The following is a 25295-nucleotide window of genomic DNA, read 5'->3' as shown; positions in this document are numbered from 1 at the left end:
CCGCAACGGGAGAGGCCACAACAGAGGGAGGCCCGCATACCACAAAAAAAAAAAAAAAAAAAAAAAAAATATTGATGTAGAAGACATTTAATGTCATGAAAAGATGTTTGAATGTATTGCTAAAATTGCAGATATTAAATCAATATATATGGCATTATCTGGATTTATATAGAAATAATTATATATTAGTTATATAGTCATATATAAAAAACTATATGTAACTATTAATAGAAATAATAGTAATTATCTCTGGGTCTTAAGATTATAGTTATTTTTGTAATCTGTTTTCTAAATCTTCTGTAATAAGTGCTGCTGTTCTCATCAGAAAATAAACTCATTCAGAGATGAAAAGAAAAGGTTCTCTGCTCAATTTTTAAAAACAACACCAAACAAAAAAAATTAGTCATCATGGGACTAATATTAGGGATACAAAAATGTTTTCTTTTTGTGGGACAGAGTGACCATCTCATCTTTTGGAGCCCTTTTAAAATTCTCTTGTAAATGTGTCTTTGTATAGCTCTCCCTTTTTAATCCCAAAGTAAGACAATGCATTGGGATATTGAGAAAAATATTAGAACTTCTATTCATTTATCATATTATCTTAAAAATGTGTGTGTATGTTTCATAATACAAATAGTAATATTAGTAGAATAGTACATTTAAGTAAGTATGTATATACTGGAGGGAGTATTTTTTTTTTAATTAATTAATTTTTGGCTGCATTGGGTCTTCATTGCTGCGCGCCAGCTTTTCTCTAGTTGCAGAGAACGGGGGCTACTCTTCATTGCGGCGCACCGTCTTCTCATTGCGGTGGCTTCTCTTGTTGCGGAGCATGGGCTGTAGGTGCGCGGGCTTCAGTAGTTGTGGTGCTCGGGCTTAGTTGCTCCGCGGCATGTGGAATCTTCCCGGACCAGGGCTCGAACCTGTGTCCCCTGCATTGGCAGGTGGACTCTCAATCAATGGACTCTCAATCACTGTGCCACCAGGGAAGCCCCTATACATTCTATATGTAATAGTTTGCATCTACTAATCCCAAACTCCCAATCTAACCCTCTCCCTTGGTAATCACAAGTCTGTTCTCTATGTCTATGATTTTGTTTCTGTTTCATAGATAAGTTCATTAAAAGAATATATTTTTTAATGTTAGCATGTAATAGGTTTTAAATGAATACATAATTTGGAAGGTTCTTAGTTTTAATTTTTAGTACATAAATATTGAGAGATATAATCCAGATAAGCAAAAGCTCTTTTGGGTTCTTGAGTAATTTTTAAGAGTTTAATAAAGTGTGGAGACCAAAACATTTGAGACTCTCTGACCTAGACCACAGCTCTTTGAGAGGAGGGGAGTGTCTTACTGCCCTTCGCTTCCTGACACAGTGGAATTGCTTAGTAAATGTTTGTTGCATGAAAAAAAGAAACTGTTGAATCATCACAGAGGCTTTAAGTAACTCCTGCGTAGCCTCATGCGTCTTTTTTGTTGTTGTTGCAGAATTCTAGTGTAAGTAAATTTACTTCTGTGGACCCTGAAGACCTTTTCTGAGAATAGTTGGAGAATTTTAGTTGCTATATATGAGAATTGCAAGTTATTTCTCTTCAGGAGAATTAGAAAAAAGAATCAAAGGTTGAGCATAGTAAAGAGACTTTTAAACAAGGAAGCAGATAAAAGTAGAAATATTTGCAGAAGGAAAGCAGACTTTGGAATTGCACTTAAATTTCTGAAGAGATTCACAGTATGTACTTTGGCATTAAATTATGGGCAGGCTCAGAATGGTATAATTCAATATATTAGAAGTGAATTTTAAAGAAATATCTCCTCAGCTACACTGATGAAAGTAAAGATTACATACAGTATTTTGTCTTCTCAGTATTTCATGTCATTTTGTGTCTCTCAGTTTATGGTGGGACCTGGGAGGTAAAAATCAGTAACTTAAGTAGAAACATCAAGTAGGGACATTGAAAACTCAGATAAATGATCATGTATACAAGAGAAATATCTTAGTATTAATTTTTTGGTTGTAAAACAATTTTATGATTTCTTAAAATTTAAGAGGAAGGTGATCCTCCCAAGTTTTTTTTTTTAATTAAAAAAGGTATAGTAAATGAACATGAATTATTACTATTTTAAGGTATGTTAAATACTAATGTTTATTTTTACTTGATGGATTGTTTGCCTGTTTTGTTTTAAGGAAAGCAAACTTTATTTATGAAAACTATGGTAGATTCATTTCTGACCTCATTTTCCACACCTTTTCTTTTTGAGATTTTGAGGGTTTTTTTGTTTTTGTTTTTTTGTTTTTGTTTTTTGATTTTGATGTTTTAAACCATTAATTTTACCGATTACAGAGGTCATATGGACACTACCTTCAAAACTGGGGGCTAACAATTCTAACATTTTAATAAATGAGGTAAAAAAAATATTTGCTAATGAAAGAATTGCTGATATTTATGCAACTATGTGCCAGGCACTGTGTAGGTTAATCATATATATTACCTAACATATGTTCTTAAACTGTTCCGTGAGAAAAGTATTACTTTCCCCTTTGACAGATGAAGAAACTGAGGCCAACAGGGGTAAAGTAACTTGCCTAGGGTCTTACAGAGAGTGGCAGAGCAAGGATTTGAACCCAGGTTTGTCTGATTCCAAAGGCTATGCACACTTATGATGTCCTGTTCTCTCTAAAACTACAGAGAGACAGTTTTTGCATATTGTGATGATTAGGCTGATGGGTGGTTAGGGAAATGGAGTTTTGTATTCATCAAGTTAAGATCGTTGTTCATTCATCAAAAATGTGTTGCCTATTCTGTGCAATGTAATGTAATTTATTTAAGACAGTGTCTGTTTTCTTCACTCTTCCATTCACAGTGTCTAACTGCCTAACACAGTTTCTACACACACACACACACACACACACACACACACACACACACACAATACTCACACATAGATGCATGTATACACGTACATATTTCTAGTACAGTATCTTCATTGAATGAAATAAAATAGGTGAAAATTCAGATAGCCATTGTTCTCCAAGAATTTAAAGTTTAGAGGGAAGAGAGACCTGGAAAAAATAATATAGTAGAAGTGCTATAATAGTAGAATATATAAAAGCATGATCCATAAAAGAAAAAATAGATATGGTAAACTTTATCGAAATTAAAACCTTTTATTCTTTAAAAGACACCATTAAGAAAATGAAAAAAAAACCCAACAAATCACGGACTGGTAGAAAATATTTCAAGTATATCAAATCACATATCTGGTAACACTTATATCCAGAATGTATAAAGAACTCTTTCAGCATAATAATAAGACTAAGTCAAATGATTTTCGATAAGTGTGAGTACCATTCATCAGGAAAAAGATGGTCCTTTCAACAAATGGTGCTGGAAAACTGGATGTTCACGTACAAAAGAAATGAAGTTCAACTTTTTTCTTACGCTGTATGCAAAAATTAACTCCAAATGGATTGAAGAACTAAACATAAGACCTAAAACCATAGGGACTTCCCTGGTGGTGCAGTGGTTAAGAATCTGCCTGCCAATGCAGGGGACACAGGTTCGAGCCCAGGTCTGAGAAGATCCCACATGCCACGGCGCAACTAAGCCTGCGAGCCACAACTACAGAGCCCGTGTGCTGCAACTACTGGAGCCCACATGCCTAGAGCCTGTGCTCCGCAACAAGAGAAGCCACCGCAATGAGAAGCCTGCGCACCACAACAAAGAGTAGCCCCTGCTCGCTGCAACTGGAGAAAACCCACACACAGCAACGAAGACCCAGCACAGCCAAAAATAAATAAAAAAAAAAAAAAAAAAAAAAAAGACCTAAAACTATAAAACCCTTAGGAAAAAACATAGGGGAAAAGCTCCATGACATTGGATTTGGCAGTGATTTCTTGGATGAGACACCAAAAGTACAGGTAACAGAAAAAATAGATAAATTGGACTTCATTAAAAATAAAACTCTTACTAGATTGAAAAGACAATACACTGAATGGGAGAAAATATTTGCAAATCATGTATCTGGTAAGGGGTTGATACCCAGAGTATATAAAGAACTCCTACAACTCAGCAACAGAGAAAACCCCAAACAGCTAGTTCAAAAATGGGAAAAGTGGGCTTCCCTGGTGGCGCAGTGGTTGCGCGTCCGCCTGCCGATGCAGGGGAGCCGGGTTCGCGCCCCGGTCTGGGAGGATCCCACGTGCCGCGGAGCGGCTGGGCCCGTGAGCCATGGCCGCTGAGCCTGCGCGTCCGGAGCCTGTGCTCCGCAACGGGAGAGGCCACAGCAGTGAGAGGCCCGCTTACCACAAAAAAAAAAAAAAAAAAAATGGGCAAAGTACTTAAATTTTCTCCAAAGATGATACTCAAATGGCAATAAAGCACATGAAAAGATGCTGAACATCACTAATCATTATGGAAATACAAATCAAAGCCACAATGAGATACCACTTTATACCCAATAGGATGGCTACTGTCATAAAAACAGAAAATAACAAGTGTTGGTTAGGGTGTGAGGGAATTGGATCCCTTCTGCATTGCTGGTGGAAATATAAAATTGTGCAGCCTCTGTTGAAAATAAATGGTTTGGTGTGGTGATTTCTTAAAGAATTAAACAAAATTACCATATGATCCAGCAATTGTACTTCTGGGAATATACCCAAAAGAAGTGAAAGCAGGGATTCAAACAGATGTTTGTATACCCATGTTCTTAGCAGCATTACTCACAGTAGCCAAAAGGTAGAAATCAACAGATGAATGGATAAACATAATGTGACATATACATACAGTGTAACATTATTTAGCTTTAAAAAAGAAGGAAATTTTGACACATTCTACAACAAGAGTAACTACAGCATGGGTAAATCTTAGGACATTATACTAAGTGAAATATGCCAGTCACAAAAGGACAAATATTGTATGATTCCTCTTATACAGGGTTCCTAGAGTAGTCAGATTCATAGAGATAGAAAGTAGAATGGTGGTTGACAGGACCTGGGGAAAGGGAGAGTGTAGGGAGTCAATGTTTAATGGATCGAGTTTCAGTTGGGGAGGATGAAAAAGTTTTGAAGGTAGATAGGTAGTGATGACTGCACAACCATGTGAATACACTTAATGCAACAGGCTGTACAATTTTAAAATGTTAAATTTTTTTATGACCGTTTTACCACAAATTTAAAAAGAAAACTACAATTTAAAAATGGGCTAAAGATTTGACTAGGCATTTTACCAAAGAGTATATATATTCTTAGGGTAATAAGCATGAGAAAAGATTCTCAATATCATTAGTCATTCAGGAATGAGATGCCACTGCACACCCGACTAGGATAGCTATATAATCACAAAGACAGACAACACCAAGCGTTGACAAGAATGTAGGAAACTTGAATCCTTGTGTATTGCTGGTGGAATTGTAAAATGGTATAGCCACTTTGGAAAAGTTGGCAGTTCTTAAAGTGTTAGACTCAGCATTTCCACTCCTAGGTAACTACTCCAGAGAAATATAAACATACGTTCACACAAAAACTTGTACGCCAGTGTTCCTACTAGTATTATTCATCATGGTGGAAATAACCCAAGTATTTATTAATTGGTGATTGGCGAAACAAAATGTCGTGTATATACATAGAGTGAAATGTTATTCAGCAACAAGTGGAGTGAACTACTGATACATTCTCCAGTGTGGGTGAGCCTCAATATATTATGCTAAAAGTGAGAGAAACTAGACACAAAAGACTACCAATTCTATGATATGCAATTTCTAGAAGAGACAAATTTCTGGACACAGAAACCAAATCATTGGTTGTCAGCTGGCAGTGTTAAGTGTGGATGAACTGCAAATGGGCACAAGGGAACTTTTTGGAGGTAATGGAAATATTCTAAAACTGACCTGTGATGGTTGCACAGCTGAATTAATTTACTAAAAATTATTGAACTTAAAAAAAGTTAATGAGAGATAGTAGAAGGTATGTCTAAGTTTATCCGGGAAAGTCAGAGAAAGCATCACCCAGAAAGCACTGGCTTGAGTGGAGAGTTAAAAAAAAACAAAAAAAACAAAACAGTTTAGGAAAGAGTGAATAGCATCTATAAAGACTGTTGTGAACCAGTGTGAAAGAGAACATGATTCGTTCAGGGAATTATATGAGGTTTGTCTTGTTGCAGGATGAAGTTTGAGGCTGGGAATGTCAGAAGATAGGAGTGAATTTAAAGAAAAACAAGCTGTTGGTAATAATCAGGAAGGCTGATATCAGGGGGATTATTGTAGAATTGCTCTTGGTATGGTTTTACATTTACCAGGTTCAACACAATGTTGAAAAATGATCAGAAGGAAGACTATTTAAAACTGAAATTAAATGTTTTACTACCCTTAAACAGAATCCTGGTACTTCTAGGGTATTGTGTTCTGTTTATTTTTCAAGACCCAGTTAATGTTAGCATTTTCTGCTATATCTTATCTAATGCCTCTTCACCCATGCCCCTTGCAGGGTCTTCTCTGTTTCACTACCTCTGTTATAACACTTCTGGCATGGTATCATAATGCTTTCTTATGAGACTGAAGAGACTTGACAGCAGGAAGTAAGCCTGTTTTCTTCAAGTTTTTAACTGCAGTGTTTGGCATGATGTTTGACAGATGATGGATGTTCAGTGGTAAATTTGCTTGCCAGAACTTTCAAGGGAAGGCCAGCAAAGTATAGATCGAAGAATTGGAGGGGTTTTTACATGAAGGTAGTCTTCAAAGAAAATATCGGACCGGTCACAAGGTGAAATTTTATGTAAACTCTTTAAGGATTTGGCTTTGGGTTGACGTAAATAATTTCCCACCTAAATATTGAATTCTGATGGCTACTTTTCATTGTCTCTTCTCTGTCTTAGGATTTTAGAGCTAGAAAAGACCTTTAGAGCTTATATAATCTAGTCTTCTCTATATATTCACTTTGTGACCTCAAGCCAGTTACTTAAACCTTTCCAAGCGTAGGTTTTTTCATCTGTAAAATGAGGGACTCCCTATGTACCTCATTGTTACAAAGATAGATTAAAATAATATTTAAGTAATTCTTCATTTCACAGTCTGCAATTCAGTAAGTGGCTAGACATAACAAATTGAATGGACTATCCAAAGTTTACCAGAAATATGTACCTATATTTGGGCTAGAATCTGATGTTTTAAATTTTAATCCAGTATTTCCACACTGTCATGGTTGGTACTTCTTTCCATATTAGTGACCTTTCCCCCCCTTTTTTTTTTTTTGCGGTACGCGGGCCTCTCACTGTTGTGGCCTCTCCCATTGCAGAGCACAGGCTCCTGATGCGAAGGCTCAGCGGCCACGGCTCACGGGCCTAGCCGCTCCGTGGCATGTGGGATCTTCCCAGACCGGTGCACAAACCCATATCTCCTGCATCAGCAGGTGGACTCTCAACCAGTGCACCACCAGGGAAGCCCCCTTTTCCCTTTTTTTATTTGCAGTTTCCAATTTGATGTGGGCTAGGTAACAAAATCACAAGCTTTATTCATTCAGTATATGCTTATTAAGCATTGCTAGGTAGGCATGGTGGTAGGTATAGGAAAACAGATGAGTTCTGTTCTCAGGGAGTTTAGTATCTTGAAATAGGAAACAGACCTTCTAGGAAAACATATGAATTAAATGAAGTGTATCGACAAATGTGGATGATATAAAGAGGATTTAAACAGCATATCTTGCAAGGGGGACATCTGGGGTCAAAGTCTTTATGGAGCAGGTGAACAAAGGAGAGGTGGCAATCACTAACTGGAAGGAGTTGAGGGATATGAGCATGACTGGCTTAATTTTGCTTGGGAGTTTTGCATGGAAGGTGGTGTCATTGTGGAGCATTCTTTGGTGAGATCGAAGGTATAGTTTTTCTGCAATGAAATCAAGATTCCAGAGGATACAGTGGAATAGACTTAGTAGGGAAAGAGCCCAGGAAGGGAAGTTAGTGGATAGGAAGCACACAGAAATAGCTTAAGATAAGGCAACATGGTTAGCATCCTCCCAGCTCTCTATTTTAAGTAGGTTGTAGATAATTACTTTTCAGCTCTTATGCAACAGCTCTTTGAGATTGTTGCCATCTGACTATTACAATCAGCTATCCTTTTTTATATTATAGTATAATTTATTAATGACTTGAGCAACTGGATCATTCTTTCATTCTTGTTTATTCCATGAGGTTAAACCTCTCAACAGCATAGCCTAAGACTAGGTTAACCTTAACCGCGCATGAATGTTCAATGAACATTGAAAATGGTACCGAAGTTGAAGAAATTATAATTTGGTATAATATGTAAGCTTTTAATTCTCTAAATATTTAATGTCTTTGTGTGTGTGTGTATGTGTGTAGGTTAAATGTATCTTTAGAATACAGTACGAAGAGGTCTTGTATATTCAAAGGCCTATTGAAGAGGACAGAAGAAAGTTTTTCCAAGAACTGATTCTCAATCAGGCCTCAATGGCTCCACCACGAAGGAAACACACTGGTAAAGTTCCTAAAGCCTTTAGGAAAATGGGTGGGTTGGAGTTAAGAGATACCCTATCTTGGAGTCATCTTTTTAAAAAACCCATTTCTTTGTGGAAATGAAGACAGTTTTTCAGGTTTTGTTTAACTTTAGATGAACACATGTGGAAGTGGCCATTGTGTTTACCTGACTTGAGGAGATTGGGAAGTACAGCCTCATTGTTAAAGCTTTACTAATGAGTGACTGTTTATGAAGTAGTCTCCTTATCACTTCAATCCAGATGCTCTGGTAGATTTCACATTCTGAGGCTCAAAAAGTCATAGAAAAAGTCTTTGGTTCTGCTGTGTTTTAGTCACTTTAGGTACTAAGGACTCGAACTAGCTGGTTGTGAACAACAGGTGTTGTGCTGATTGCTTTCTGGGCCAGGGTAGTTTTGTTGGGCCAAGAACTGGCTGGAACATTTGCCTTTTCTGGTTTATTTTATTTATTGATTGATTTTTCAAATATTTATTGAGCACCTATTATGTTAGATATATTATGCTAGGCACTTGGAAATCTATCATGGCTTTCTTTAAGCATTAGAGTTTTCTTGGATTTGGGCCTAATAGCATTAAGAGGGGCCTCAAAATTAGATTTTCAGTCCCCTGACTTAAGTAAGGACTGCATGCTAAGTCATGCAAAAGAGAGTTTCTTTTCCTAATACTAAAGGTGCAAAAAGATAAGATCCCCTTGCTTAATCTTTCATCCTCTTCTAGAAAATAGCAGTCCTGTTTGTTAAAAAAAATTTTAAGCCTCTTTCTTTTTGTTCTGCTTTTTATGTTTCTCGTAGCTATTCTTATAGGATATTAAATACATTTCCCATCCCTGCCAACTCCTTGCTTTTTCATACTTCTTTGTTTTCCAGTGGTTATATTATCCAATACTGTGTTTTTCAGTGGCTTTATTATCTGATACTTTAATAATTTTATTGTCCTTTAGTGGCTCCTTTTCACATTTTCTCAGTGCTTTTAAGATGAACGTCTATCAAATGACTATAGCTGTGGGGTTTTCCCCACAGAAACTTTGGAATATTCAACATGGAAGTTATACCTTCTGGTTATTGGTTGTTGCCTTCTGTTAATCTAAATAACAGCATTTAAAATATTTCATTATTAAAATGATTCATTTTAATAAAGTATCTTGCATGTTCCTAGACATATTTTAGTCCCGTAGATCTGAATTTTCTATGTTAAGGCTGAACATCATTCTTTTTCTTTTTGAGTTGCTCCTGTTGACTTTCATTTTTCATCTTAGGGGCTATTTAGAAATTGGCGAGAATACTTAGGATTTTAATCCTGAGCTTCAGTGTGATATCAGGAAAATCTTTTAAGGAATTAGAGAGCATTATGGTTAGGCAAGTTAATACTTTACCTTCTAAGAAGATGTTTTGTTTGTTTTACAGTAGATAGTGAATGCCATAGATTTTATATATCACACTTAAGCCTGGGTTTTCCATCTTCTTCATGTCTTTGGGATTCTTTTTTTAGTTACTACTTTTTTTTTTTCCCACTCCCTGCAGGTGCCATTTACTATCCCAACTGTGTTGCAGTAAGAATATGAGGGTAGGAGACTTGTCTAAAATTAGAAGTCTTTGGGAATTGGAAGGATCAAAGAATTATTCTTTACTTAAATTTCATGCTTATAAGGCAACCTCATTTTGAGAAACAGTCTTTAAATAAGGTTGACTTCAGCAAATCAATATACAAGTACTTCACCTGAAGATATTTATGTTGATTTGAAATCTTTTTCTTAAAGTTGTATGTAAATAATACCTCAGAATCAAATTATTTAAAATCATATCATTTGTGCTTTAAAGACGTCCTGTTGTAAGTTATTTTATAAAAGTAAAGCTGTTCATTCCCTAATGTACTTTTGGTTTCCATTCACATTTTTACCTGCCTGAATTCACATGGTTCACATGTATTTGGAATTCTCCTTTTCTTAAAAAAACATTTTGAGAGAGTGCCAGAAAAGTAATTGAGGTCCTGACCCTGCCATGTTGGGATCTTAACATTTTCTTCTACTTTCTTTAGGTCTTTGTGCTATGGAAGTTCTTCCACTTGCACTACCTTCTCCACCTCGTCAATTATCAGAAACAGAAAAAATTCGGATGGAGGACCAGGAGGAAAATACTTTAAGAGAGTTGCGGTTGTTTCTCAGGGATGTAACCAAGAGGCTGGCCACAGATAAACGCTTTAACATCTTCAGCAAACCGGTGGATATTGAAGAGGTCTTGTTTCAGTAGTGTGCAAACAGTGAAGTTGAACTGGCTAAAAGAAAAAAATGTTGACATCTTTTTTTGGAAGGAAAAAAACAAAGGCATGGATGAATATTACCCCTAGCCTGTAAAATTTTAATCCATGTGATAACTACCAATGTCATCAGCAAACATCTGGTGACTTTTGGATGAAATTAATGACAATTTGTATATGTCCTCTTGATTAGTATTGATCTTTGTGATCTCCTACTCTTCAATTTAAGAAGAGGATTAAAAGTTACTTTAGTGAAATGTCCATACTAGACTATTTTTATTCCAGGATAAATCCTGCTTTCCAAAAGAATATTGGTATTAACCAATCAATACCAATTAAAATTGTCATTTCCCAAATTGTGTATGCCTTACTGAAAGTGGTAGCTAAGAAACCTGAAATTTGTCTTTCATATTTTGGAAATGTCTGTGACGAAGATGCTGTATGAGGTTATAAGCACAGCCTATTATTTTTCTCTCCAAGAATTTTCTCTGCTCTGAGTGGAAAATTTCTCACTTTCTATGTGTATTGTTTTGTGTCCTTGTGGGAGCATGGTTTGTGATGATGAGAAAAGAAATTTTCCATTTGGAATCTACTATAATACTGTAGAATAAATTTTATTTTGTTTTGTTTTATCCTGGGATAATATAGTGTGTGGATGCACATAATGCAGTCTTTACTGGCATTCTTCTTATAGTTCAGACTCCATGTTTGAACAGCTTTGGTGTTTTTAGTTTTAATTTTTTTTCTCATCTTTTTTAAAATTTGAATTATGAAGTGATGCAGAGTTTAATGTTGTGTCCTCGTTGTGAAATCTGTACTCTTGGATCAGAGCAGATTCCTTTGGAACCATTACCTCATCTATGCCTGTGAGCTAGCATTATGTTTTTTCCCCTTGGAAAATCTGAAAATATCTATTCCCCCCACCTCCCCCTTTTGGGAATAAAGGGACTATGTTTAATTTTATTTGTATGTTTATCCACAATACATAGTTTTAGTCATTTGATCCTTTCAGCAACCCTACAAGGTCATTATTATGTTGCAGTTGAAGAAACTGAGGCTTATTGGCAAGTGACGCAGCCAACACTCAATGTTTCTTAAAATTCGAAGTCCACATTCTTTATATCACGGCTGTCATCTTTTTCTACTGGAATAACAGGACTTGCCTATTTGCTCTTGCAATTAATACATATTTTATATTCGTGAAGCATATTTTTTCCCTCGTGGTATTTTCAGAAAGTCTTAAAACTATCAGCCCACTTTAAAGATTGTTATAAATGTTTATTTTTATTTCAAATTGAGTATGGGAAGTCTGACACTTAATTGGACTTGCCCCCAAGTCAGCCTCCTATGCTGGGAGTGAACCAGTTTTGCCTTTGTCCAGGAAAACTTTTTCTGTCTAACCAGAAGACATTGTCAGATTTCAAATGCCATCTGTGATAGAGTGAAAGTTTTATAAATAATGGTAAGGCAGTGGAAGGGGATAGAAGATGTTGGTCAGTTAAAACTTTAATTTTAGGGTGATGTTTCTCTTTTTCCTTTTTTGTTTTTCTTTCTCAGGTTCATTTTGCTACTGCTTCTTTGTTTACTTTTAAGGCTGAAAACTTAGGGGTCTCTGGGACAGATAGAGAGGGGAAACTAAGATAACATTTTGATAACCTAAAACACAAAAACTTGTATTGAAATAATGAATTTGAAATGTCTAAAAACTTTATCAAATTCCAAAGCAAATTGCAGAGGAAACAAAAGTTTAGAAAATAAGCGTTGAATTTAAAAATTAAGCATAGGGGGCTTCCCTGGTGGCGCAGTGGTTGAGAGTCCGCCTGCCGATGCAGGGGAGACGGGTTCGTGCCCCAGTCCGGGAGGATACCACATGCCGCGAAGCGGCTGGGCCCGTGAGCCATGGCTGTTGGGCCTGCGCGTACGGAGCCTGTGCTCCGCAACGGGAGAGGCCACAGCGGTGAGAGGCCCGCGTACCGCAAAAAAAAAAAAAAAAAAATTAAGCATAGGTGCTAAAATTTTATGGTCATTAGTAATATAAATTTTTATAGTGCAAAAATTTATAAAATGTTTTCCACGTGTACACAATACATGCCAATTGTCAGAGCCAAGGATCCAGCTAATATCTTCTGAACTGTTCCTTCTTGAGTATAGCTCCACTGTATCCCCTATAAGGAGATTGGCTGGCTTTTTAGCTCCTAGAGAATGAAAAATACATTAAAACATGCACACACATCTACCTAAAAATTTAAAAACATAAATAATATGTATGTGTATATATATACATATGGTTTTGTATATGCATATATGTGTATTTATACATGTGAATATACAATATGTAAATTTTAAAAAAGGCATCAGTGGACTGCAGTGGTGGTCCAGTGGTTAAGACTCCACGCTCCCAATGCAGGGGGCATGAGTTTGATCCCTGGCTGGGGAAGATCCCACATGCCGAGGCCAAAAAAAAAAAAAAAAAGTCCCCAAAAAGCATCAGTGCCATCTGCAATGGAGAAAACTAGCCTTTAGTTTCATAGAACAGAAATTACCCTGTTCCCAGAATTTGGTTCCAGACTAATTAGACATTTATAAGACTGTGTTTATGTCAGACCTAATTACTTGATTTGAGATTTGCATTAAGGAAGACAGTACAGTCATACACACCTTGGAGATATTGTGGGTTCAGTTCTAGACCACTGCAGTAAAGTGAATATTGCAATAAAGTGAGTCACACTAATTCTTTGGTTTCCCAGTGTATATAAAAGTTATGTTTACACTATACTGTAGTCTTCTTTAAGTATGCAATGGCATTATGTCTACAAAAAATGTACATACCTTAATTAAAAAATACTTTATTGCTAACCATCATCTGACAACACAGCATTGCCACAAACCTTCAGTTTCTAAAAAAATGCAATATCTGCAAAGTGCAGTAAAGGCAAGTGCAATAAAACAAGGTATACCTGTAGATATATAGGTTGGAAGAGCTTTCTTATTGGTCAAATGATATAAAACATACAATTTATTGGGCAGTCATGACCAATATCTCTATTTGGGGTTATCTCCCAGAAAATCACACTGAGCAAAATGTATTTTTCGCTTGTAGATCTGTTTATATTTAGGGACAAGGCCAGTAAATTTTTTCTAGTCGTGAAAGCAATACTTACTTTTGTTACATAGTTGACTCAAAATGTTTGTAATGAATCCAAAGGAGCAGAAAACTCTTTCCATGAAACGATTCATCCTGGAAAACTGAAAAAGATAATTTTTTTGTTTAGAGATTTTAAAGAGATTTACCCAAGAACATCTCTAATAATAAGAAAAAAAATCTGTTTCTTTTTATTTTCCTTAAAAATTATTTTTCTTGAGGTAACATTTATTGATGCTTATTGGGTATTTTTACCGATACATTTTCTTCTCAGGTGTGTCCAAAGGATTAAAAAAAAAATGACACAGTTTGTTTCATATTTCAAGATGAGAAACTTTTCAGAGTTGATTTAGATGTGACTTGAAACTGAAGCTTTTCATGGAAAGTATAACATAGTATCTTTAGTGGCATAAATTGCTCTATAATTTTATCCTTATCTGTAATTATTTCCTAGATATCTAGATTTAATTTTAAAATAACTTTATGGTTTTGTTTTGTGTTTTTATGAGTAGATTATATGAAATATCAGAAGTAATTTTCATTAAAATATCCTGTTTTAGGTTTCAGATTATCTTGAAGTAATCAAGGAACCAATGGATTTATCAACAGTAATCACTAAAATTGATAAGCATAATTACCTGACTGCTAAGGATTTCCTGAAAGATATTGACCTCATCTGTAGCAATGCTTTAGAGTACAATCCAGATAAGGACCCAGGAGGTAAGGATGCACACTGGGCAAGGTTGACTTTGGTGATCAATGAGAAGATAGTTTAAAATTTAAATAAAGCTTGCCTATATTTCAGATAGATAAATTAATCTTAATGACATATTACTGTATTTAGAAACTTCTTGATGAGGAACTAATAATATACTTAAATATTTAATTATTAAATTCATTTGTTAAATTACTAAATATATTTAAATTAGAGGATTTTATTATTCTTTTAAAAAAATTTTATTGATGTATAGTTGATTTACAATGTTGTGTTTAATTTCTGCTGTACAGCAAAATGACTCAGTTATACATATATATATATTCTTTTCCATTATGGTTTATCACAAGATGCTGAGGGTAGTTCCCTGTTCTATACAGCAGGACCTTGTTTATGCATCCTATATATAATATTTGCTAATTCATTTATTAAATTATTAGATAATATATTTAGATTAGAGGATTTTATTATTCTAAGTATTATGTTCAGGGTTTAGTTTCTTGATTTACCTTTCACTTTTTATACTTAGATTCTTATTTTTTTCAGGTAAGATGGAAAACTGAATAGTTGAGAATTTAAGATTTATTTATTTAGTCAACATCACCAGTGCTGATAAACACTGGTAATTTCGAATTTGTGGAAACTTATTGTGGATAAGTTTACTTATCAAAAGACCTCCTTTAGGTAGATAGACGTTATCTGTTCTACAGACTGCATGTATTTTTATATAATTTTATTATTTTACTCTTAATCCCACCCTGTACTCAAATCTGTAGTCCCAACTCTGTTAATGCCCTCCAGGGGAGACCTCCAGGAATAATCTCTAGTTATAGGAGATGAATTTATTGATACATTGTAATAAAGGAGAATGTACATCATGGGGAGCCATATAGGATTTGAGCTAGCATTAAGTGATTTTGGGGAGGGTTTAAGGAAGTAGGGCTTTGCAGTGGATTAGATGCTCTTAGGAAGTGGGAATAATTGGGGGACTAGGTATTTTAAGAACCTGGAAGGCAAGAAGAATGGAGCAAGGCTAAAGTTGTGATTGGTAAAGAAGCGGCAGTCATTCATCTTACCCAGGCTAGGATTATATTTGGTTATTTTTGTGGTTAGGACAGTGTTCATACTTTTGTCTGTGTTCAGACATGATTATGGAGTGGTCTTGTTTTTATCTTGATCCACCATGGTCACAGAGTGGTGTTCTGTAAAATTGTTTATGTTTTTTTTCATTTTTAAAAATTATTTTATTTATTTTGCTGTGTCGCATCTTAATTGCAGCACACAGGATCTTCGTTGCGTTGTGCGGGCTTCTCTGTAGTTGTGGCACGTGGGCTCCAGAGCATAAGGGCTCAGTAGTTGCGGCATGTGGGATTAGTTGCCCTAAGGCATGTGGGATCTTAGTACCCCGACCAGGGATAGAACCTGCGTCCCCTGAATTGGAAGGCAGATTCTTAACCCCTGGACCACCAGGGAAGTCCCTAAAATTGTTTTTATGTTTCATATGAATACACCAAGGCCTGGTTGATAGTGCCAGGCCCTTTCCCAGCTGGCAGGGGTCATTACTCTTTTTCTCACTCTGTTGAGAATTCTGTTTCTTCAACAGATGATATACAAGTAAGATGCTTTTTATTTTTAAAAAATTAATGCAAACTTTCAGTTATTTAAAGATCTTCAGAATACAGTTTCTGCTTTATGTCTGTATTTATGGGCAGTGGTTCTTAACTCAGGCCACCTGTTAGAATGACCTGGATTTCTCATTTCTACATGAAGTTAAGTATTCCTTGTCTCAGTTTAGACCACAGTAAATTACATACTTTAATTCCAAGTTAAGAGGCAGAATAAACTTTTATATAGCTACTCTTGGTATCTAGCAGTTTTTAAGCTTTGTATCAGGACATTTATATCTTGTTATTTAGGTTTTTTTTTTTTTTTTTTTTTTTTTTTTACTTTTCACTGTATATCATATAGAAAAATTTATGAGGATAAAAATGAAGAAAATTAAAGCAACCTATAATCCTGTTACCTAGTGTTTTCTCTCTTTCTCTTTCCCTCTCTCCCTCCCTCCCTCTCTCTCTCTCTCTGTCACACATACACATGCACAGATATTGTATATGAAATACATGTATGAATAATATTTTTACTAAAATGAAAATATAACTTTGTAAACATTTTCATTCATGTAAAATTTTGTGAAAAGTTTATGAATTAATGTATTTTTACCACATAATTTTTATCACATGGATGTATTATAGTAACTACTACCCTATTGGACATATTAGATTTTTTAGCTTTTTTCTCTAACACTGATGAATATGGCATAAATTTTATGTATATCCTTAATTATTTCCTGAAGATAAATTCCTTAAAGTGAAATTTCTGGATCAAAGATTGTATAATAATCTCTTTTAAGGCTTTTAAACTGTGTTGTTAAAATTTTCTCACAATTAAAAAAAATCTTCTTCTAGCAGCATCAGGGTCACTTGTTAACCAATATAGCAGTTTTGTGTGACTGAGAGAATCTCCTTTTCAGTGTAGATGGCATCTGCAGCAGGGCCACAGTTTGGCTAGTAAAGAATGGGCTGGATGTCCGTCTCCTTTGATTCCCTTGCTGCGTTCTTGGTGAAGGTACAGTTGCACAAGTGTCTATATAGTGGCCATGAGCAGTGTGTGAGAGTACTTGAGTGCCTACACTCTCATCCTGCTGGTTTTTCAAGACATAGATGTTACTGAAACTGTGCAGTAGGTAAGGAGAGCCTGGGCTTTGGATGTACACCTAGGCTTCAGTCCCAGTTTTATTTCCTAGTTCTTTAACTTGATCAAGTTAAGTCCTCTAAATTTTAGGTCCCTTATCTGCAAATAGGGATAATTATAGTACTCTTGTCACTGAGTAGCTGTAAGGATTAGATGAGAAAATGTATTAGGTTAAACCTTATGAAATTGCCATTTTCATGTGGTTCAACTTGAACATGTTAGGCCCTTAGCATAGTGCCTGAGATGTGAGAAGTAGTCCATAAAGATTAGACATTCATATATTTATTCTTGTTATCATTATTATTTAAATTATGCTTTAATTTGTTATAAATTGTTTCCTTAGTGGGTACCTACATATTTGCTTTAGAATGACCCTTTGTACTTTGTGCTTATTAGTATATTCCCTGGACCACATTTAAAATTTAATCCTATTTTGGAACAAATCTAGGGACTGATAGTGAAAAATGAATTTGAGCCGTTAGAAAAAGCCAGTAGAAAGGATCAATCCAGATTCTCCCCCCACCCCGCCCCATGTAATTTAATTATAACCACATTGAAATAATATTGCTTTTATGAAAGAAGCAATGATTTCTGGTGCATAATAACCTTTTACTACAGAATGCAGTTGTATAATCAAAGAATATGGCTCTATCTCACAGTTAGAGTTGACATGATACACTTGTAACTTTATTTCTTCACTGTTTTAGATGCAAAAAGTGTCATATAATTCAAAAGCATGATTTCGGCTCTGTTCAGATTTTTTCATATCTTCAGTCAAGAGCCCTTTTTTTCTTCTTAGCAACAGAACAACTTGTTATGTATTAGGAAAATAACCTCAGGGTCTGTTGTGTAGCAAGTGGAAATTACATGAATGTTGTATTACTTTTACAAGCTCCCATGGGTATTTGAAAGCTTACAGTGTTCTGTTCTGCAGAACAGTTGGCCATTTGGGGAAAAAAACTAACATGTACATAGAAGACAAAAGCCAACATTCTGGAAGCTGTACATGTTGCCTAAGTGTTTACCCAGATTCTCCCTTGAGGATAAAGTGGACAAAAATTGAATATGTTAGCCAGAAGAATTTTAGTTTGTAGGTTCTAAATGTGACTAGTGTCAGATATTTGATCCTAATTATTATCTTATAAATATGTGATATATTTTATGTTTAACTGTTCCCCATTCTTTGTCTTGTACCACATGCCCCCTCTAGCCCTCAAGTGCATTCACATACATACCCTCATTTAGCTAATTTTGATGAAATTTCAGCCCTAGTCTTGTAGTATTCTCAAAATTTTCTGTTTTGTACCAGTTGTTTAGGAATAAAGCTCACAGATTCACCCCAGCTTTTGGAGCCCTCTATGGGCTATGCTTCAGTCAAACTCATTCATATTTTCTATTAGTATTTGTAAATATCATGTGCTGTTACTGAGCTGAGTTCTTAGAGTACTGTGACAGTCCTTGCCTCTTGAGATGGAGATATTCAGATCAGTAATACATATTGAATAATTACTATGTGACAGACATTATGCTATATGTTACAGTATTAATTTGCTAGGACTTCCATAACAAAATACCACAGACTGCGTGGCTTAAACAACAGAAATTGATTTACCCATAGTTCTGGAGGCTAAAAGTCCAAAATCAAGGTGTCGGCAGATTTGGTTTCTTCTGAAACCTCTTTCCTTTGTTTTCAGAGGCTGCCTTCTTGCCGTGTCCTCACATGGTCTTTTCTTTGTGTCCATGCACCCCTGGTGTCTCTTATGTGTGTCTAAATTTCCTCTCCTTATAAGTACACAAGTCAGATTAGATTAGGGCCTACTCTTATGACCTTCCTTTACCTTGATTACTTCTATAAAGTCTCTACTCCAAATACAGTCACATTCTGAGATATTGGGGGTTATAGTCTCAACATAACGAATTTTGGGGAAGAAACAGTTCAGCCCATAACAGTTAATAAATAAGCCACAGTCCCTCCTATCTAGAAACTCACTGTTTTATAGGAATGACAAATATCTAACTATTGGTAATTGTAATAGATTATTAAGGTGTAGAGGTAGCATAGAGATGGCGATTTTGAATTTTGTCTTGAGGCAGCAGCAGATGATTCTAATGCAGTTTCATAAGGTGTGTATTAGATATATGTACAGTGTGAGTAGAGTACAGAGGAGAAGACACTGGAGATGAACAAGGTTAAAAAGGGCATTCATTTTAGGCTGAGAAAAGTAGTGTACAAAGGTATAAAAAAAAGAGAATATGGCTGGAAAGTAGAGTGTCTGGAGGAATAGTGAGAAATTCATTCGCTTCTCTACTCACTGAATCTCCATTTACTGAGCATCCATTTATGAAATATTTTCTGTGTGTCAGTTGTGTTCAGTGCTGGAGATATGCAGCTCTGGCCTGAGAGATGCCTAAAGGCTTCTTAGTGGGGAGTCCTGCAGATAAATAAATGTCATAGTAAGTTCCCTATCTTCATTTGATCCTGTGTAAGGATTTCAGAGTTAATTCTCTCGATGATAAGGGGCCACTGGGTGGTTTTGAGACAGAAAGTGATTTGATTTGATTTGCATTTAAGAGTATGGTATTATAGGCAGTGTCAAAGGTCAAGGGAATGATGAGATGGAGGTTGGAAGACCAATTAAGATTCACTTGCAGGGAATTCCCTGGCAGTCCAGTGGTTAGGACTCAGCGTGTTCACTGCTGGGGCCCAGGTTCAATCCCTGGTCAGGGAACTAAGATCCCACAAGCTGTGTGGCGTGGCCAAAAAAAAAAAAGATTCACTTGCTATGGCAGCATAGATTGAACATAGGGGGCTTAGTGACCAACCAATTATGTATGACCGACAGAAATCTAGAATGACATCTGAGTTTTTGTGGTCTGGGTGTTAGGAATCTGACAAGTAAACCAATGGAGGAACAGGTTTATGGGCAGTATGCTAAGTTTAATTTTGGATGTGTTAATGTAAGTTACCTCTGGTACACCCAGATAAAATGCAGACATTGTATACTAGTTGTATATGGGGGTTCAGAGATAGAAGTTTGAGTAAGAGACCTGGTTGGAGTCATAAGTGTATAGGGGTGAATGAGATCACACAGGCAGTATACAGAATGAAAAGAGAGGGGAGCCTAGAAGGAACCCTCCTCAAGGGAATATGGGTCCCAATTCTCAATTTAAGTCTCAGTCTTACTGTTGGTACTTCCAGTACCTTTGTTAAATGTGTTGCCTCTGCTGAGAGTGTGTACATTCGTTCTTTTTTTTTTTTCATTCTTTCTTTTTAAGTCAATTTTGTTGAGATGTAAGTTATATACAAGAAAACCTAGTGCATCATTTTTAAAACCATGCTTATCTTTTAAAATCCCACTTATCCTTCAAGGAATATTAAATGCTATGCTCATGAAAGTTTTTTCCGATTTCCTTCCATTTACAAGTAATCCCTTCATCTTGGAATCATAACACTATGTAACTTTTCTGAGACACTTATTCCTTTCTTTTTTTTCCTGGAGTGATTACTTATTTACATATCCTTATCCTGTATTTTAGACTCTAAGCTGATTGAGAACAGGATCTGTATAGACATCTTGTATGGAGCATATTCTTAATAAATGTGACCAGTGAGTAAATTTTATGAATTGTCCTCTTCTTAGATACTAACTGAAGGAGTCTCAGAGTACATAGAAATTATAAAATGGAGACATAATAACATAATGCAGATATGAACCAGTAAATACAGTAAAATTTCTTATTTATAAAATGATTTAGGATGAAAAATCATCCCATAAAAATCAGTTTTTAAAAAATTATTAATCTTTCTTAATAATTTGTTGAAAAAAACCCAGCTAATATACTTCTGTTCACCAAAACACAAAAGAAACACAGACACATTGAGATAATTGTTACCTTCATAAAAGTAGTGATTGTATTAATTTTATTAATACTTATCAGTTTATTCAATAGCCATTACTTTTTATTGAAGGCAAAACTAGGTGGTAATATCTTTATTTTATAGATATAAGGAGATTGGGTCTCAGGGAGGTTATGTAATTTGTGTACAAACCCACAAATACTATATGGCACAACTGAATGGATTGTGATCTGTCTTAACGTCAAAGCGAGTATGTATGGGGTTTTTCTGCTATGCTTATGTTACTTTTAAATTTCATGGATTTGGAGAATCTTAAGATTTTAACATATGAGACAAAATAAAAGAACTGGTGGTAAATATGTAGCTATTATTCATGTATAATTTTAAAGCAAGGAATTTAAGTCTGGTGGCCATGAGAGGGTCTCTGAACAACTACATACAAAATTGTGTACATGTATACTTCTCCACCTTTATTATCACAAGCTTGTAAGATCCAGGATGACTCCCCTACCCCTCAAAAAAGATGAAGACCCAAGATATGGACATGTCTTTTAATTTTAATCTGTGAGCTTACAGTTTTATGCTATGTATAAACTTAGGCACTGTTCTGAGCTAAGAATGATTAAAAAGAATTGTAATGATAGGCATATGTAAAAAGCATTACCTTGTCAGACGCTATTTATTTATTTATTTAGGCTGCTCTGTGTGGCTTGTGGGACCTCACTTCCCTGACCAGGGGTTGAACCTGGGCCCTAAGCAGTGAAAGCATGGAGTCCTAACCACTGGACCGCCAGGGAATTCCCACAGATGCTCTTTATTATTTATTTATTTATTTAAAAAAACCTTATTGTTATTAATTTTTTTTTTTCTATGTCGGGTGTTTGTTGCTGAGCATGGGCTTTCTCTAGTTGCGGCGAGTGGGGGCTACTCTTCATTGCGGTGTGCAGGCTTCTCATTGTGGTGGCTTCTCTCTTGTTGTGGAGCACGGGCACTGGGTGCGTGGGCTTTCAGTAGTTGTGGCATGTGGGCTTAGTTGCTCCGTGGCATGTGTGATCTTCCCAGACCAGGATCCGACCCTGTGTCCCTTGCATTGCTAGGCAATGCCTTCCCTGCCACCAGGGAAGTCCCCACAGATGCTCTTTAGAATAAATTCCTTGTCCTTCAGACCAGTGGGAAATTTTTATGGAATTCTTTTCTTAATTAATTAATTCATTCATTCTTCTCCCCCCTTTAATTGGGGATGGAATGTGGGTGGGAAGCATGTGTTTAAAAAAAAACAAAAAGAAAGATCACTGAATTATTTTAGAGTATAATGTGCTAGATACATGACCTTTGTATTTTACCTATATTATTTTACCTCTTTTTTAGCTTTTTTCAAGCTGAAATGGAAAGCCAGTGGCAGAAAGTTTCTTAGGCTACAAATATCAGCTTGAAAGCATAGCTCCTTCTAAGGATGTTCATTGTAGCTTTTTGTTTGTAGTGGTTAAAATTTGAAGGAACTTTAAACTACCAACAATAGAGCAATAATTTTGAAAAATTAAGGTTCATCGTTCTTTGGATTGTTACATAACCATTAAAATTTGGTTTTCAAAGAATGTTTTAAAATATCAGGAGACTTCTGATTCTGGCCAAGATGGAGTAAAAGGGACTGAATTTCCCCTTCTGCCTGAAACAATGGAAAAAAAAAAACTGAACAAAATATTTGAAAAAACAATTTTGAAGACATTGGATATCAGGAAACAATGGAAATGATCTGTGAAGGATGGGAAACTAACAAGTTGAGCACTATAGTTGCCTGGATAGCTTCCAGACTGTGGTACGGGAAGGAAGAAGCCAGGCAGAGCCTGGAAGTCTCCCTGAATTGCTGGGAGTGTAAGGAGGCCAAAGTGAATCAAGTTCTCAGGGCAGAGTACCAGGAAGGAGAAAGCTGCACAGAGAGAGCACTCTGGAGATCTGCAGAAGAGCCTCCTCCAGTCTTTAGCTGAATACTGATCAGCACATATGTGTGACGAAACTACCTGAGGCCGGAGAAAGAGAGGGAATATTCCTTGATGTTTATATAGGGCTAGCAGTAGTGTAGCAAATAGTTAGAGGTGATAAACCAACAAGGAGAAAAACTGAATCATAAAAATGTACACAATCCAAAAGAAGTGAGAAAAAAGAGGAAAAAGGGAACAAAGAGCATGTGGGACAAGTAGAAAGTAAATAGCAAGCATATTAATAATCACATAAATTATATTAAAAGCAAATGATCCCCTAAACCAGGGATCAGCAAACTACAGTCAAACTGACTGCCTGGTTTTGTAAATGAAGTTTTTATAGTTGGAACACAGGCATGCCCATTTGTTTACATGTTGTCTAGGGCTGCTTTTATGCTACAGGGGCGGCTTTGAATACTTGCCAGAGACCTTATGGCTTGAGAGGCCTAAGATATTTACTTTCTGGCCTTATACAGAAAAACTTGCTGATACCTGGCTTGAACATCACAAATAAAGGCAGAGAGTGTCTTTTGGATAAAAAAGCAAGACCCAACCATATGCTCCCTACAAGAAACCCACTTGATGAGACTGACACTCTACCTACTGCACTAATGAGGTTCCTTTACAAGAAACCCACTTTCTTGTTTGTTTATTTAAGATTATTAAAAAAAAATAACATTCATTCATTCATTTTCCTCCCATATACTTTTTTTTAAAAATTGAGGCATAGCTGATTTATAGTATTATACAACTAATGATTCAAAATTCTTATAGATTATACTCCATTTAAAGTTATATAAAATATTGGCTATATTCCCTTTGCTGTACATTATATCCTGTAGCATACTTATTTTATACATAGTAGTTTGTACCTCTTAATCCCCTACCCTTATCTTGTCTCTTCCCCTTCCCTCTCTTCACTGGTAACCACTAGTTCTCTATATCTGTGAGTCTGTTTCTGGTTTGTTATATTCATTTGTTTGTTTTATTTTTTAGATTCAACATACAACTGATAACATACAGTATTTGTCTTTCTCTGACTCATTTCACTAAACGTAATACCCTACAGGTCTATCCATATTGTCATAAATTGCAAAATTTCTTTTTTTTAATGGCTGAGTAGTCCATATATATATATATTCATTCCGTGTGTGTATATGTGTGTATATATATATGTATGTATATATATATATATCATCTTCCTTATCCATTCATCTGTTGATGGACACTTATTTTGCTTCTGTATCTTGGCTATTGTAAATAATGCTGCTATTAACATTGGGGTGCATATATCTTTTTGAATTAGTAGTTTTTTTTTTTTTTTTTTACAAGAAACCCACTTTAAATATAAAACTACAAATAGATTAAAAGCATGAAATACCATAATCATACCAAGTTGGAGTGATTATATAAATATCAAAGTTGATTTCAGGCCAAAGATACCTGGGTTAAAGAAAATTATTTCATAGTTATCAAGTACACATAATAACTCTAAATATTTATTGCTTCTGATAACAGAGCTTTAGAATTCATGAAGCAAAAATTGATAGAACTACAAGGAAAAATAGAGAAATTTGTAATTTCTTGGAGACTTCAATATCCCTCTCTTAAAACTAGATAAGGCTAGTACACAGAAAGTCAGTAAAGAGATAGAAGACTTGAACAACCCTATCCATCAACTTTATCTAAGTGATATTTATAGAACACTTTTCCCAATGGCAACATATATACACATTATTTTCAAGTGCACTGGAATGTTCACCAAGATAGAACATATTCTGGGCCACAGAATGAGTCTTATTAAATATAAAAGGATTCAAGTCATACAAAGTATGTTCTTTGACCACAATGGAATTAAATTAGAAATCAATAACAAAAGATTATTTGGAAAAGATATTTGGAAACTAAATACCATGCTTCTAAATAACTCCATGGATCAAGGAAGAAATCAAAAGAGAAGTTTAAAAATTATTAAAGTGGGGCTTCCCTGGTGGTGCAGTGGTTGAGAGTCCGCCTGCCGATGCAGGGGACACGGGTTCGTGCCCCGGTCCGGGAGGATCCCACATGCCGCGGAGCGGCTGGGCCCGTGAG

The 25295-nt window shown here is 35.6% G+C and overlaps 1 protein-coding gene across 2 annotated transcripts in view; it reads left to right on the top strand.

Moving 5' to 3' along the window:
* The window catches only part of ATAD2B (ATPase family AAA domain containing 2B), a 148942-nt gene that overhangs the window by 100557 nt on the left and 23090 nt on the right, over positions 1-25295 (top strand). Inside the window, exons 20-22 of one of the 2 annotated variants that reach the window (XM_024118530.3) lie at positions 8353-8488; positions 10540-10721; positions 14461-14620. In XM_024118530.3, coding sequence (XP_023974298.2) covers positions 8353-8488; positions 10540-10721; positions 14461-14620 — 478 coding nt within the window. Of the gene's footprint in view, positions 1-8352; positions 8489-10539; positions 10737-14460; positions 14621-25295 lie in introns of both variants that reach the window. The other variant, XM_024118529.3, reaches the window with a different exon arrangement.

This window comes from Physeter macrocephalus, chromosome 12 (genome assembly GCF_002837175.3).
Source record: "Physeter macrocephalus isolate SW-GA chromosome 12, ASM283717v5, whole genome shotgun sequence".
NCBI classification, from domain to species: domain Eukaryota; kingdom Metazoa; phylum Chordata; class Mammalia; order Artiodactyla; family Physeteridae; genus Physeter; species Physeter macrocephalus.
Note: the sequence above shows the minus strand (reverse complement) of the source record. Positions and strands in the feature narration are given on the sequence as shown.